This window comes from Hyaena hyaena, unplaced genomic scaffold, assembly GCF_003009895.1.
Source record: "Hyaena hyaena isolate Hyena2069 unplaced genomic scaffold, ASM300989v1 scaffold_34, whole genome shotgun sequence".
Lineage (NCBI taxonomy): Eukaryota > Metazoa > Chordata > Mammalia > Carnivora > Hyaenidae > Hyaena > Hyaena hyaena.
Genome location: NW_024080665.1, coordinates 627,782 through 643,545, shown reverse-complemented (window position 1 = coordinate 643,545; position 15,764 = coordinate 627,782). Strand labels below are relative to the sequence as shown.

At 48.3% G+C, this 15,764-nt stretch overlaps 1 protein-coding gene across 1 annotated transcript; it reads right to left on the bottom strand.

Annotated features, from left to right (window-relative positions):
- On the bottom strand, positions 1-14,343 carry DNAJB13 (DnaJ heat shock protein family (Hsp40) member B13). Its single transcript, XM_039228766.1, has 8 exons — positions 14,231-14,343; positions 8,785-8,888; positions 6,934-7,095; positions 4,229-4,386; positions 3,105-3,218; positions 1,858-1,971; positions 901-977; positions 1-321 (listed from the first exon to the last, which is right to left on the bottom strand). The coding sequence occupies exons 1-8, from the start codon at positions 14,296-14,298 to the stop codon at positions 168-170; spliced, it is 951 nt and encodes a 316-aa protein (XP_039084697.1). The 5' UTR covers positions 14,299-14,343; the 3' UTR covers positions 1-167.
- Positions 14,344-15,764: the final 1,421 nt, after the last annotated feature.

Here is a 15,764-nt window from a genome sequence, read left to right as displayed (position 1 = left end):
GAGGATAGGAAATACATCTTTATTGTGTCAGTTTAAAAGTCCCAGGCCATCCCGTCTTCACGTCACACCTATGCAGGGGGCTGGCTCACCCACACATCCTGGGACAGGCATGGGTTAAGGCCCAGCTAGCCTTCTCCTCCCCTGCTCCGGCCCTCAGCTCACCAGAGTTATGTCAGCAATGCCTGGCGCAGCATATGCTTCTTTTGGGGTGTGAGGTGGGTGGGGAACTGGATGTCGAAGAAGATGAAGAGATCCCCCTTCTTAGTGGGGTCCTCAGGCAGTGGCATCCCCTCACCTGGCACCTTCTTGAAGTACTTGGGACTGAGACAGGGGAGGATGAAAGAAGGGAAATGAGAGGGCTCCCCAAAGCTGCACTCCGACAGACCCCATGCTGCCCACGCTCATATGACCTCGGGCTTGGGACAGTCAGCCCAGCTTCCACCAGGTGGCTCTCTGCAGCCAGAACCTGGTGGGAGGGGAGAGAAGATCAGCTTGTTCAGACAGCCTGCTCCCTGACAACCATTTACACTGAGCGCTCCAGGAACAGAGGTTCCAGCCTAGGTTGGGGTGGGGTGAGGGGGTGCTGGACTGCTGAGTAAAGCTTCCCATACAGAGGGCCTTTCCTGCAAAGGACTTGAAGGATACAACTCAGAACACTAACGAGAGGTTCGGGAGGAGGAAGGCAACAAAGACCACCTCTGCATCTTTGGGCTCTGAGGGGCCTTGTACAAGTTAGAAAAAAGGGACTCCGTTTACCAGGTGAATGCAGCTTGGCCAGAGTTGGGGCTCGATTTCAGTCCTTTCTGGTGAGGACTGAACTGCCCCAGGCTGACCTGTCTGCACCACCCTCAGGCCCAGGCCAGCCCCTCTGCCTACTGGGTCCCAGGCAGACGCACTCACTGGACAATGTCGTTGATGGGGATATTGAGCAGACGATCATCCAAGGTCTTCACCTCCACGGTGCAGCATGTCAGAGCCTAGGGGACATTAGGACCACAGGTAGGGGTATGAGAGGTCATCCTGGCCATTCTCTTTAGAAGGCATTTTATGAGCTTATTCAGTGCCAGACAAAAGGATATTCAGGGACTAAAAGGGAGCGAGCCAGGCAACTGCCTGCCCTCAGGAGTTCATGGTCTCATAGGTTAAACTGATGATGATAGAGGGAAGTAAAGAGGTCTGCGGGAGCCAAGGAGAGGCCCCCAAACTATCGTGGAGTGGAACGGGAGGGCTATGCAGTGGTGGTAGCAGTTGATGGGGGTGAAGAGGAGCCTGCCAGTCAGACAAGGTGGATACACAGCATTCCACACAGAGGGCCCAGCACAAACAAGAGACTGGAGGTGTGAAAATGCTCCCAACGGACAGGAGCTCCGAGGGGCACGGTGGTTGGCTTGCAGGGGATGAGATCGGCAGAGGCAGGGTGTGGAAGGCCTTGAACGCCATGTGAAGATGCTTCAACAGGCGTGTGGCACAGTCAGACGAGCGTGGGGAAGAGCCTAGGGGAGATGGGAAGGAGGCAGAAGGGCCACCAAAGGAAGGGGCAGGGGGGGGGGGGGCTGCTGTGCAGACCCAGGTGCTCAGACTCAGGCAGTGGGAATGAACAGAAGTGGGCCAGGTGGTGGAATTGATGGAGTGACCGCCTGCAGTTGGGGGGTGTGGGGGGGAGGCAAAGCCTAGGCTGGTGCTGTTCGTTGCTTGGATCGTGAGGACACGGAGGGAACCTGAAGACAGCCACAAAGGTTCTATGTGCACTCCTCATGCTCTGAAGGCCTGCACCATATGCGCTGGGGAGAGTGCAGAGTGAGGCCTGCTTGCTCACTCTCATCTGCCCATGTCCATCCCTCCACTTTGCCTACTCACCTTGCCCAAGGGAATGGAGTTCACAAAAAGGAGGTTGTCATTCTCCCTGCGGAAGCGAGGGTGTAGCTTCTCCTTTACAATGAAGATGATGTCGGCTGGGATAATGTTGGGGCCCTGGGCGGAGGAGGCCAAGGGGTGACAAGGACTAACTGCCTGTGTGACATTGCCCAAGTTCCTGTGTCTATGGGTCCCCATGTCTTCTTCTGAACAATGAAGATTAAACTAGGTTTTCTGGAAGGACTTTTTCAGTTTGGCTCTACAGGCCCTCCTCTGAGAAGCCTGCTCCAATTAATCCACCCCTCCCCCACCCTTCACTTCCCCTCTATTGAGCATACCAACAGGATTCACTCAGCTGGAGAGAGTCAGAGCCTTCCCCAGTGGGTGGGCAAAATGCTGAGCTACAAGTTTTGAAAACAACTTCTTACATGGCTCTGTGCTGCCAAGCTTCATTAAGTCACCAAAACTCTGCTAAGGTATCTTCTGGGCACTGGGGGCAGAGAAGTCAAAGTGGTCCCTGCCAGCAAAGAGCTCCCAGTTCAGTAGGGGGAACAGACACACAGTTCTGAGGACTGTGGTCAAAGGAACACAGAGGCAGAAGATCAGAGAGGCCCTGACCCAGGTGAAGAGGTCAGGGGAGGCTGCCCAGAGCCAGAAGAAGCATTAGACTGGGTCCTGAAGGGGGTGTTTTGGAAGTAGATGTTTCACGAGTGAGAAAGGGAGCAAGAAGTATGGGCAGAGGAATTAATCTCCCTTGGCTCTGAAAATGCCATCACTCTGCATCTTCTCAGAGCTAAGGATAACAGCATGCCTTGAAGAATAATTTTATATTTTTATTTAAATAAGTAATTATCATGAAGATATTAAATAGTACTAAAATTATTATTAATAAGTGGTTTCTGAATAGCTCCTATAGTTGGGCCTTATTCAGGAAGCACTGAAGAAAATCAAGAGGAGCTCTTGTGCTCTTGCCCTGGGCAAATCCATTCCTTCTCTGGGCCTCAATTTCCTACTCCGCAAAATGGGGGAAAGTCCTGGGCTATCTACTCACAGAGGCATTGCAAGGCTCTGTCCCTTGTAAAGCACTTTGGGGATCATCTCACCCACTCTGCAGACTGATCTCCCTACTAGACTGGGGCTCATGGGGCAGAAGAAAGCATGGCCTCCTTCCACCTCAGGCTTCCCACGACATGAGTAAGCCCGGGTGACTGATGCTAGGACTGACCCCAGTCCAGTTACCTCCTTCTCACCTGGTCCCCTTCCTTCTCAAAGGTGATCCGTGTGCCCTGCCTCCAACCAGGTTTCACATCAATCGTGAGAATCTTGTCCTTGATGGTAGAGGAGTACCCATCCTCATTCAGCACCTGCAGCCAGATGGCAGCGGGGAGGTTTGCTTGAGAGTTCCCAGCTGGCCTTTTCACACGAGAAGGATGCTACGGGAGTTCTGTGATCAGGTTCAATCTTCTAGCAACAGGGAGAAACTGCCCTGAGCCATTACCACTCTCACCCCATTCACTGGAACCAAGAACTTAGGATTCTAGGATGATGTCATGGGGCTGGGGCCTGAGATACTGAGCAATCACCATGAGTTGATCAAGCCCCCATCCAGGCCTAGAAATCACGTTGCCTTGGCCACTAACAGACCATGGTGAATGCATACTCAGTTTTCTCCCAACCCAGTGGCTCTGGCCCTAAGGGTCCGGCAGGTCTCTTAATCATGAAGGGAGAAAGACCACAGAGGCCAACATATCTGAGCGTTCCCTATTATGTCATCCATCCATTTCCCAATCACATGCCCAGATGAGTGCCATCTATGGAAAGCATGGCCACAATTGGCATCTCCTCTGCTGGGCAAAGGTGTGAGGAGGCTTTGCTCATGTGCCTAGCATAGGGCTGAGCCATGGGACAGGGTCAACCCAAGGACTGGACTCTGGGGCACTGAAGGTCTTCGATCAAACCTCTTGGGGACTGTCCCCAAGCCTACCCTCCATGCCCACACTGTTTCTTCTTACTCATGAGGCATGCACATTGATGAAGCCCTGGGGGTATGGTCTGGTAACACCGAGAGGGCAGAATTCACAAGAGACTCCTCCCATTCAGAGCCCAGCTTCCCAAAGGGATGGGGCTGAACTGAGAAGGGAAAGACCCTTCTGCAGAGAGGATTCCTGCACTGGAAAGAATCAGGCTAATACCCTCATTTGTCCCTTCCAAATTTCATATTCTAGAATTCTATGATCCTAGGTCTTCAATTCTGAGATTTCATGATTCTATCAGAGGCCATACCTGAGGTCTTCAGTGAGGGCAAAGAGGAGGTGACTCATAGGATTGGAGGGGACAGGGAGTGGCCCCCAGTAGGAGCAAGCCAAATACTCACCCTTCTGGAGATCTTAATTTTCTTGGTGCAGCCAAAGAATAAATCCTCCAGGGATAGATAGAGGTCTCGTTCGATTGGGAAATCCTGTTTCTTGACCCCTCGGCCTCGGAGACCCCCGAAGTTCAAATCTACCTCACATTCTTCTGGATCAAAAAACTCTGCAGGAGGTGAGGAGAGGAGAAGAGTAAGAGAGATTGTGTCTGGGACTTGGATACATAGACAGACACCCCTCCACACATACTTCTTCAGTCCCCAAGTGTAATACCCAGCATCTCATTCCTATCTTGCAAACTCAGACCGTTAGGCCGAGCCAAAAAGTTGTCCTAAATTGCAGATCCATTGATTATCACTCCTTGCCACCTTCCCACTGCTTCATCATCTGGTTTATATTCCCCCACTTTCCTGACTCCCTTCCCCCTAAATTTGGGGAGATACTCCTTGAGGCTATCTGCCTCCGGATGGAGAGGAGTGCCCTCTGGTGGCAGCTCCTGGTATGCCAGAAATAACTCCCCGCTGTTACCTTGCTGCTGGGAAGGTAATAGCATTTCAATCCTTCCTACCCTTCCCCAGGCTCCACTCTCTCTCACTGTCCAGCCCCGCCCAAGGTCTCTAGAGACCCCAGACTCAAATTTCTATGAAGTCAATAGCTGACAGGGAGGTAGGGAAGGGGTGGTTCCTAATAAATTTAAGAGTTCATCAGCATACCCCCAAACTCTTTTTCCCTCAATTTCTTTTCTCCCTGCCCAGCTCTACACCCGTAAGCCCTCTTGCTGCCCTGCCCTTCCATCCAGTGCAAAGAGCCTTTGTCTCTTGAAGTGCTACGTAGTCGTTTGGTTTCAGGTTTTCTGTCTGTGGGATGGGGTAATAATGCCTGATCTGCCTTCTACCATTAGGATTAAATAACAAGATGATGAAGAGGGGAAACTTGCTGACAGCTTACTATGCATCAGGTGCTGGTTTCACCTCTTCACACCATTATCTCACTGGGCAGAGAGGCCACAGAAAATGCTCACAGTCCCGCAGCCCATCTGAACCCAGGACAATTTGACTATATGCTTATTGCTACGTGTGAGACCCTTCGTAAACTTTGTAGAATCAAGGGTTGCTACCATAATTAAGATTTTTTGTACTCTGCCTCCTATGGTTAGGGCCATGAAGGAACTTCCCAGGCTAGAATGGTACAGTGACTTTAGGTGGGGGAGGACAGGGCAGCATCACACTAAGCCCCTCTATGATATAATAACTAATCAAGAGGCCTGTGAGTGACCTGGTCCCCTCTTGTATCACTGAATTCATTTGTCCACCCAGCACCTATGGTGTACAGGCTGTAGACACCCCAACAGCCAGGTCATAGGAAGGTCTAGTCCATCGGCCCTGCAGGACACAAGAATCCCCTGGATGAAGCTCTGTAGCGGTAAAGTTTTGGGGCACTGCCTGAGGGCCCCTAAAGCCTATAAGCAATGCCCCTATAAGCTCTGGTTTGGCCCTGCAGAGCTGTTTCTTTTCCACGCACTTGTCCATTGTATGGCATTTTTCAGTCTACAAAGCCCATTTTCATAAACATTGTCTTATTTGCTAATGACGTGTGAGGGATGGACCATTACAGCCACTTAACGGTAAGGAAGTTGAGGTTTCAGAGCAGTGAAGAGATTTGCTCAGAATCACACAGCTCATAAGGGGCAGTGTATGGATTTGAAATAGACCTAACTCCAAGTCCCCTGCCTTTTCCAGTCATACCTGGAGTTTATAAACTCAGCTTCCTCTGGCAGGCAGGTGAAGGGAATGCACAGAGGAGAGTTCTCTGAGGGGAAGAGTCAGTGGGCTTTAGCCCACTTCTTATTAACATGCAGAAAAAGGAAAAGAGAACTTTTGAAATGCAGAAAGACTGTAGTACAGCCTGGGGTAGGGGCTGCAGGGGATCAGACAGTGAAAATCTAGACTCTCTGAGTTGCATAACTAGAGCTAGGAAGACTGGTCTGAAGGAAGGTTAACTGTCCTTGCGAGATGACTCTGAGCCTCAGAAATCAACTCTTTGTCAGTTTGTCTGGGACCTGGGATTATCCACCCATCCATCCATGTACTCACCTAACACACACCTGTACAATGAAACCTAATGCAGCTATTAAAATCAATAAAGTAGATCTACATGTAATATAGTATATAATGAGATGATCTCCAAGAGTGAAAAAAAACTAGTGTGGGGGCGCCTGCATGGCTCAGTCAGTTAAGCGTCCAACTGCGACTCAGGTCATGATCTCACGGTTCATGAGTTCAAGCCCCGTGTTGGGCTCTCTTCTGACAGCTCAGAGCCTGGAGACTGCTTCGGATTCTGTGTCTCCCTCTCTCTCTGCCCCTCACCCTTTCATGCTCTGTCTCTCTCTCTCTCTCTCTGTCTCAAAAATAAAACATTAAAAAAAAAGAAAAAAAAACTATTGTGTACAATATGGTCCCATTTCCATCATAAGATAAAAGGCTTAGGTAATGATAAGTATATGCTCATAAATGCATAGAAATTTTCTATAAGGATACATAAATTGTTAACAGCAAGTGGCTGCTTCTGTAGAAAGAATAAAGTCTGGAATTATTTCTTTAATAATTTTTTTTCACCATGTACTATATATATTTTTAAAATAAACAAAACAAAGTCGAAGAAACCCAGCTGCATCCTTTCCTGGTAACGCAAGTGGGTGGGTGGGGCCTCTTACCACTAAAGGGGTTGTCTCCTCCGAAGAACTCATGGAAAACCTTATCAGGGTTGCCGTGGAAGACGTAACCAGTGGTCCATGGGGTCTGGGATCCAAATTCCAGAGGAATCCCGCCTTTCAGGCCCTCCTCTCCAAACTTGTCATAGATGCTTCTCTTCACAGCTGTGGACATGTATCACCTTGATGAGGGGCCCAGCGTTGGGGACTAAGCTGCTGGGCTGGGAAGCAGGTGGATAAAGGGTAAAGAGGAAGGGGCAAAAGCAACCTTTTTTCTTTAACATTCATTTTTTGAGAGACAGAGAGACACAGAGTATGAGCGGGGGAGGGGCAGAGGAGAGAGGGAGACACAGAATCCGAAGCAAGCTCCAGGCTGTGAGCTGTCAGCACAGGGCCTGATGGGGGCCCCAACTCCAGAACCGTGAGATCATGACCTGAGTCAAAGTCAGACGCTTAACTGACTGAGTCACCTAGGCGCCCCAAAAGCAACCTTATTTCTAAAGTGCCTACTGTCTAGCACTCTTTGGAGGGAGATCCTAAAAGTCAGGGGTTTAATTGCATTGTGGGTGGATCTAGGTGTGGTCCCATAGGAGAATGGAGAAAGGTGAAGACTTCCTGGGTGGCGGTGGGAAGAGGATTGAAGGAGAGATCTAGAGACTGAGGGTGAGGCTACTGCCCTAGAATTTGGCTAAACTAATTATCATAGCCAGTTTTTTTTTAATGTTTATTTTTTATTTTTGAGAGAGAGAGATACACACAGAGTGTGAGCGGGGGAGGAACAGAGAGGGAGACACAGAATCTGAAGCAGGCTCCAGGCTCCAAACTGTCAGCACAGAGCCGGACATGGGGCTCAAACTCACAAACCGTGAGATCATGACCTGAGCTGAAGTTGGACGCTTAACCGACTAAGCCACCCAGATGCCCAATCATAGCCACTGTTTTATTTGGCGTAAATAGAATCCTAGTACCTTGAAATTCTAGAATCTAAGAATTCTAGGGCTGCCAAATTCTAGAGGTTTCAAAAGCTTAGAGTCTAAGGACTCTAAAGTCCTGAAAACTCAGGACTGGAGAAATCTTAGTGATCTGGCCATTCTTCTGCACAGCATCCATGATTCCAGTCTCTAGGACAAGCCTTCTAGGGCACCTGGGTGGCTCAGTCGGTTGAGGGTCCGACTTCTGCTCAGGTCATGATCTCACGGTTTGAGGGTTCGAGCCCCATGTCGGGCTCTGTGCTGACAGCTCAGAGCCTGGAGCCTGCTTCGGATTCTGTGTCTCCCTCCCTCTTTGCCCCTTCCCCACTCAAACTCTGTCTCTGTCTCAAAAATAAACATTTTAAAAAATGTTTAAAAAAAAGAACATGCACACGGGTAGTACCCTGGGGCAGAGGTGCAGGGGGATCACTTTCTGCACTCTTTTGGTTTCAGGAGATTCTTGAATCACCGGCCTCCTTCTGCCCCTTGATAGACATGCTCTCCATGGGGAGGTGGCACTGGAGCTATTTGGTAATTTGGGAAGAGTAACCGGGCGTGCCTGCCTCAGCCTCTCCTTCTTCCCTTGGCAGCAAGCACCTCACTGTGTGCACCCCTGCAGAGGACAGGTGGGGTGTGGGGGGTGTGGGAGCCCTGCCCCAGGTCCTGCTCTACTGAGACTGGCTGAGCAGATCATCTCAATCCAGGGGCTCTCCACACCGTGTCAACCTTAGTTGGTGGCTACGGAGAAAGGCAGTTCATCATGCCGTTTTCCTTCTAAGTTTGTTCAGGCTCGAGGCAGGGAAGAGGAATGCTGACTACCCAGAGACTTAAGGAATGATCTCAAAGTAGAGGTGGGGCAGAGGAGATGTCTGGAGTCACTCACGGTCGCTGAGCACATCATAGGCCTCTGCGATTTGCATGAATGTCTCTGCTGCGGATGGCTCAATGGACTTCATCGGGTGGTTCTTAAGCGCCAGTTTCCGGTACCTAGAGGAGGGAGGATTCATGCAAGGCATAGCATTTGACATGGGCCTGAGGCACAAACCATGGTTCAGAGCTGGCTCTGCTGTCTACCGCTTCGATGTTCCCCAGCTACAAAATCAAGGCTGTGGTGGCCAGGGTGGCGCATGGCACAGATGACCTTGAACAGAACCCAGTGGGTCGAAAGCGTAGCTGCCCGCCCTGAGTGTCTGTGCTGAGGCTATACTTCCTCAAGCTGCCCCAGCCAGTCCTAAGCGTGGTGGGGATGTTAGTGCTGGTGCATCCCTCTAGGACACAGAACCCCCCAACACGCAACCAACCTCTGCTTCAGGATGCCCATCTATCAGCCCAGCTATTTTTCTCCAGACCACTCCACAGCCCTCCCCATCCAGCCATTTCTTCCTGCTCCCCTTTCACAGGTATCAGACCTGCACTGGGGTCTGAAGGTGCTCCCTGCACGCTCTTGCTCTCCCTTCACCCTCACACCTGTTTCCCCCAATACATTTCCTGCACATCGAATCCTGTCTTGATATCTGAACTTACACACAGGCTTCTTGGGAAGATCCGGTAAAACAGGGTGTCAAAGGACCTGGGACAGAGAGAGGCACTGGCACAGGTCAGGTCCCTTCACTGCCTCTCACTTCTGTGCTCACTCCTTTTCCTGATTCTGTATCTATCCAATCCCATCGCTCCGTGATGTAATGCCTACAGCATCTGACAATCTGTATCATCAGTGTTCTGAGAGGAAGAGCTGGCATGAACTGGGTGATTTGTGGAGAGTTAAATAGGGGGTCACTCACCAAAGTGTAGGAGGTAGGGAGGATAATCACACTGGGCAGTGCTGTAGCTCAAAGCCAGGAGCCCTGAGTCACCCTGGCCACCCTGAGCCTATAGAGTGGGGAAGGATAAGTTAACGAAATCCCACAGGAGAGTGTGTGGATGGGGCCCTTGGCAGGAGCTGTCATATTCAGGTAAGGGACACAGCCAGCCTGAAGAGCTCTCATAGGAAGGGAGCTGGGAATAAACACCCCAGCCCCACTCACCTCCTTGCCAAACACCTGCTGTGGGCTCTCTTTAGCTTTCATTAGGAAGTCTGAGCGCCAGGGTGTCTATTGATGCGGTTCAGATGGGCCAGCTTCCAGCACAGACAGCAGGGTGCAGAAAGGTGGGGAGTGGGCCTGAAGGAGCCAAAGGAGGGCATCAGCACTGCCCCCTGAGTGGCTCAGTACAAATCAGACCCATGTACCCTCCACTGGGTCAGAATGCACTTCCTCTACTCTGCTCACACCCTGCATGCTAGTGATGCCTTCCGCTGCTTCACTTCTTACTCCACACAAGCTCATCTATCCCAAGGCTTTGGGCACCACCCAACCTGCTGACCACTCTCAAATCTCTATCTAAAACCAGGCTACTGAGCTCCAGACCTCGGCATCCGGCTGCCATCTTGGTATCTGCTCTCTAATGTCCCACAGCCCCCACAAACTCAATGAGCCCAGACAGAAACACATTTTCATTCCCTAAGTTTTTGCCCATATTCTCAGGCACTACAGCCAAGAAGCTGAGCATTATCAACTCCCAAGTTCTTCGTCCCCTCTATTCCCAGCCTACCCATCACCAGGGTGTGTCACTTTTTCTTTCTTTCTCCCCAATGTTCTCTTTCTACCCCTTCATCCCTAGCACTATTGCAGATCCATGGCTTCCTGTTTCCAGTGCTCTCCCTCTCCAGGCCTTTCTGCACCTAGATTGATCTGTCCTTTTTAATCAGATGCTTCTGAAATGGCCCCTGGCCAAGTCACTCGGCTGCCCAGATCCCTCCACTGGTTTCTCTTTGACTTCGGCATAAAATCCAAATCTCTAAGATTCAAGCCTCTGCTTCTCTCTATGGCTTTCTCACTCACTGCTGTCTGTCCCCACTCCCATGACCTCCCCTGCCTTGCTGGCCAGGCTCCAAACTCCCTATAATGCATTGCTCAGGTCTTTGGCATTCTACTCCCTTCACTTGTAACACCCACCACTCTCCAGAGCCTCCCATCTCCCTCTGGCGCATTTTCATTCATCTTTCAACACTCAACTCAGGGGTCACCTCCTCCAGGATACCTTCCTGACTGCACTCTTCATTCTAGGTTAGACTCCCCTTCCCGAGTCCCCAGTGCCTTTGATCCCTAAACTTAGCATTTGACATTCCAGTTGTTTGTTGACTGGTTTGTCTCTCCCACTAGCCTCCGTTCTTTGAGTTGCCATGTCTAGTTCTCTGTGTCCCTGGTGCCTAGCACTAAGCGACAGTGAAGAAATGAATGACATGAACTAACTGTCCCCCAAGGCAGCCCATCTCACTGTGGGACCGCTCTTTTAGGCAACATCTCATCTTACAGAGTGAGACCTGAAGTCCTGTGACTCTGAAGGTCCTGATTCAGCCTCTGGAGGCCTTACGGGGACTATCTACATTGTCTACCACCAGAAACTTAAAAACAATTGTCATCACTTCCCTGAGATGTTGAAGCCAGCCCTTCTCAGTTACAAAGGTCAAAGTCAGTTATGGGGAGAATAGCAAGTAAGTTCTATCAATGAGAAAAAGTAAGTTGGTTTGAGAAGAGTTTTATTTTTCATATAAACTTGAATGGTTTTGTGGAGTTTTTTGTTTTATTTGTTTTAGAGAGAGAGAGTGCATGGGGGGGGGGGGTGGTGCAAAGAGAGAGAGAATCTTCAGGAGGCTCCCTACCCAGGCCAACAGGGGGCTCAATCCCACATTCCTGAGATCATGACCAAGTTGAAATCAAGAGTCGGATGCTCAACCAACGGAGCCACCCAGGCGCCCCTAAACTTGAGTGGTTTTAAGATTTTCCCGGCAGTGCCCTCACTCTGTTTCCCTGAGTGGGCAAGGTGGAGTGGAGTCACAGCTTAGATGCAGCAGCAGGCTAGGCTTAATGAGATCTACTGAGAAGGCTAACAGCTAAGCAATTAGGAATCTTTGTGGTGCTTTTCTTCATTATATACATTCAGCATTAAAAAAAATTTTTTTATGTTAATTATTTTTGAGAGAGAGAGACAAAGTGCAAGCAAGGGAGGGCAGACAGAGTAGGAGACACAGATTCTGAAGCAAGCTTCAGCTCAAACTGGGGCTCAAACTCACAAACCATGAGATCATGACCTGAGCTGAATGAAGTTGGACACTTAACCAACTGAGTCACCCAAGGTGCTCCCGCATTTTTTGTTTTGTCAAAATCTAGTTACTCCCAAATGGGAGACTGTGTTATACATGTGATTCATCTCTTAGAACTGTTACAAGAGAGAAGAATTAAGAACTATGTTTGAAACAGGGGGTGCCTGAGTGGCTCCGTTGGTTAAGTGTCTGACTTCTGCTCAGGTCGTGATCTCGCAGTTGGTGAGTTCAAGCCCTTCATCAGGCTCTGTGCTAATAGCTCGGAACCTGGAGCCTGCTTTAGGTTCTGTGTCTCCCATTCTCTCTGCCCCTTCCCCACTCACTCTCTGTCTCTTTCAAATATAAATAAACATTTCTTTAAAAAGAACTATTGTTTGAAACATGAGGTTCTTTTAATAATTCTTTAAATGTTTATTTATTTTTGAGGGAAAGAGAAAGGGAGAATCCCAAGCAGTCTCCACACCCAGCACAGAGAACTCCATCTCATGAACCATGAGATTATGGCTTGAGTCAAAATCAAGAGTTGGATGCTTAAACAAATGAGCTACCCAGGTGCCCCAATCATTCTTTATATGTCACGTTTTTTTCAGGTGCAAATGATTGCTGGGCATTCCATGTTCATTATCTCATATAATCTCATACCAATCCCACAACAACCCTTAAAATAATTATTATTATTTTAGAGATGGGAAAACTGAGGCTCAGAGAAGTTAATTTGTCCATGTCACACAGCTGGCAGGTAGGAGAACCTGGATTCAGACCTGGGTCTTTCCAGTGCTTAAGTTGGGCTTATCTTTCTGCACTCCAACTCCTTGTGACCTTTCCCTAGATGAGTGCCACTGGCCAAGATGTTCTCAACAGTGAGTGACATCACACACTGAATTGTTCTCTAATTGTCTCATGAGTTTGTGTTTTGTATCTCTAACTACACTGTAGACTCTCTCCACTTATCCCACATAAATCCCCTATAGCACCTGACCCTTGAGGTAGGAGTTATATCTGAATATCTGCCATTTACTAGGCACATGGCCTTGGGATAATAATACCACCTACCTCTCAGGGTTGTTGTAAGGATTAAAAAAAACAATGATGGAAGGTTCTCAGAACAGCATCTGTACATTCAATAATGTATCACTACCCAACCCTCATTGACATATTATTCTAGACTCCTCCCTTTTTTTTTACCCTCCAATGATCCAGTTAATAGCCAAGTCCATCCTCTCCCCTCTCCCCAGCCCACTTTCCTGCTTCAAGCTCCATCTTCTGCCTTAATTATCATGGTGGCCTCTGAAGGGGTCTCTCTCCTGATATAGGCTTCCACAGCATCCTGAACTTTCTCTTCTGTAACACCCATCAAACCTGTTATGACTTATTCAACATCTGTATTCACCAACAAAATTAAGCTACATGTCTGTCTGATTCATGATTATATCTCCAGGTGCTACCATTGCACCTACCGGATAAGCACTCATTATTTAAAAAAACAACCATAACTTTTTCAGAAAAAATATACTGACTCCTGTCCTAGTCTTTCTTGGAAATGGACCACAAAGTCTCCAAGACCTAATGGAAGAATTGAGAGATGCAGTTCAACATCAAAAACTCTGGGTGGCTCAGATGATTAAGCACCCAACTCTTGATCTCGGCTCAGGTCTTGATCTCAGGGTTGAGGTCAAGCCCTGTGTTGGGCTCTGAGCTGGGCACAAAGTCTACTTAAGAAGAAACCTACTTCTTGTCTCCCTCTCTCTCTCTGCCCCTCCTCCCCCACTTGTGTGCTTTCTCAAAATAAATAAATAAACTTGAAAAAAAAAAGGCCTACTTAAAAAAAAGAACTCATATGACAGCCAGAATAAAATTTGAAACACATCCAGCTCATCCGGCCAGGTCACTCTCCTGATCTCAATCCTTTGGTTCAGCATAGTATTCAGGAAAAAGTTCAAATGTCTTCATTGTTCCGATTTTCACTGCTAGGAAAACGAGAGGTACCAGGAGGGGAAACAGGGAATGGGGGTTAAGGATGATGGATTGGGAGCACTGACTCATGCCAGGCTGTAGGCATGCAGGAAGCAACAGAAGGAACACAGTTTATCTTGCCTGCCCTTAGCTGTGCAAGAAAGCTCAGTTTGGAAGAGATAAAGGTGGGGTCTTCCCAGCACACCCCTAAAGGCTCACTCCCGCTCCAACTTACGCCTTCTTGATCTGGGCATCCTCTGAATTGCGAGTGATCTGGAGCACAGAGTAATAATCCTGACCCATGGCTGGCAGGAAAGGCAGTCAGTCCTTGTTTAATCCTTACTCCACAGGGCTGTTAGTCTGCATTCTTTGGTTGCTCCTGACAACTGCACAGGGGCACTCTGGGAGTTGTAGTCCTTCCTGCCTAAGCAAACCTCCGCTCTGCCTCACTGAACAGCCAATGGAAGAATTGGAAGAATGGTTGATCCTGTGACCCTGACAAAGGTCATTTAACTCAGAAACTCTCAACTCAATAACACTTACCTTATACTTCCATGCATGTTTTCAAACATTACTTAGTGAAACAACATGGTAACTGAATGCTGCATTCCACACAGTGTTGTTTCATAGAGTCGAGCACTCTGTGTTCCTTCATTGGTCTCAGCATTTGTTTTCAATCACTATCGACCTAGGGAATCATGATGGTAGCTGAATGATGCGTTTCCCACAGTGTTCTTTCAAAGAGTTGAGTATATACACTCATCTTATACTTCCATGCAGGAGTTTCTACACATTACCAACTTAGTGAAACAAAATTGTAACTGAATGCTGGATTCTGCAGAGTACCGTTTCACAGAGTTGAGCACACTGCACTTCCCTCATTGGTCTTTGCTACTGTATTCTAAGATTACTCACTTAGTGAAAGATGATGACAGTTGAATGATGCATTCTCCAGTGTTCTTTCACAGAGTTAAGTATATAACACTTACCTTATTCTTTCATGCATGTGTTTTCAAACATTACCAACTTTGTGAAACAACATGGTAACTGAATGCTGCATTCCGCACAGTGTTGTTTCATAGAGTCGAGCACCCTGCACTTCCTTCATTGGTCTCAGCATTTATTTTTATTCACTACCAACCTAGGGATTCATGATGGTAGTTGAATGATGGGTTCCCCACAGTGTTGTTTCACAGAGTCGAGCACCCTGCACTTCCTTCATTGGTCTCAGCATTTATTTTTATTCACTACCAACCTAGGGATTCATGATGGTAGTTGAATGATGGGTTCCCCACAGTGTTCTTTCACGGAGTTGAGTATATCACACTGAGCTTATACTTCCATGCATGTGTTTTCAAACCTTAATAACTTAGTGCCACAACATGGTAACTGAATGCTGCGTTCTTCAGTGTTGTTTTACAGAATTGAGCACATACTACTTCCCTCATTGTTCTTTGTGTGTATTCTAACACTACTAACACAGTGAAACATGATAGTTGAATGATGGGTTCCCCACCGTTTTCTTTCTCAGAGGTGAGCATACAACAGTCATTTTATATTTCCATGCATGAGTTTTCACACATAACTAACCTAGAGCAACAAGTTTGGAAGTGAAGACTCTATTCCACACAGTGCTGTTTCAGAGTTGAGCACACTGCACTTCCGTCCTTGGGCTCCGACTCCCTATTCTGACACTCCTAACATAGTGAAAGATGACCTTTGTTGAATGATGCATTCCCCACGGTGTTCTTTCACAATATTGAGAATAT

Coding starts and splice junctions, on each gene's coding strand:
- DNAJB13 (XM_039228766.1), bottom strand. CDS start 14,298: ATGGGTCAGGATTATTACTCTGTGCTCCAGATCACTCGCAATTCAGAG. Junction 4,387..6,933: donor AGGAGACAACCCCTTTAGTG/GTAAGAGGCCCC, acceptor CACCTCCTGCAG/AGTTTTTTGATCCAGAAGAA. Junction 3,219..4,228: donor AAATTAAGATCTCCAGAAGG/GTGAGTATTTGG, acceptor ATCTGGCTGCAG/GTGCTGAATGAGGATGGGTA.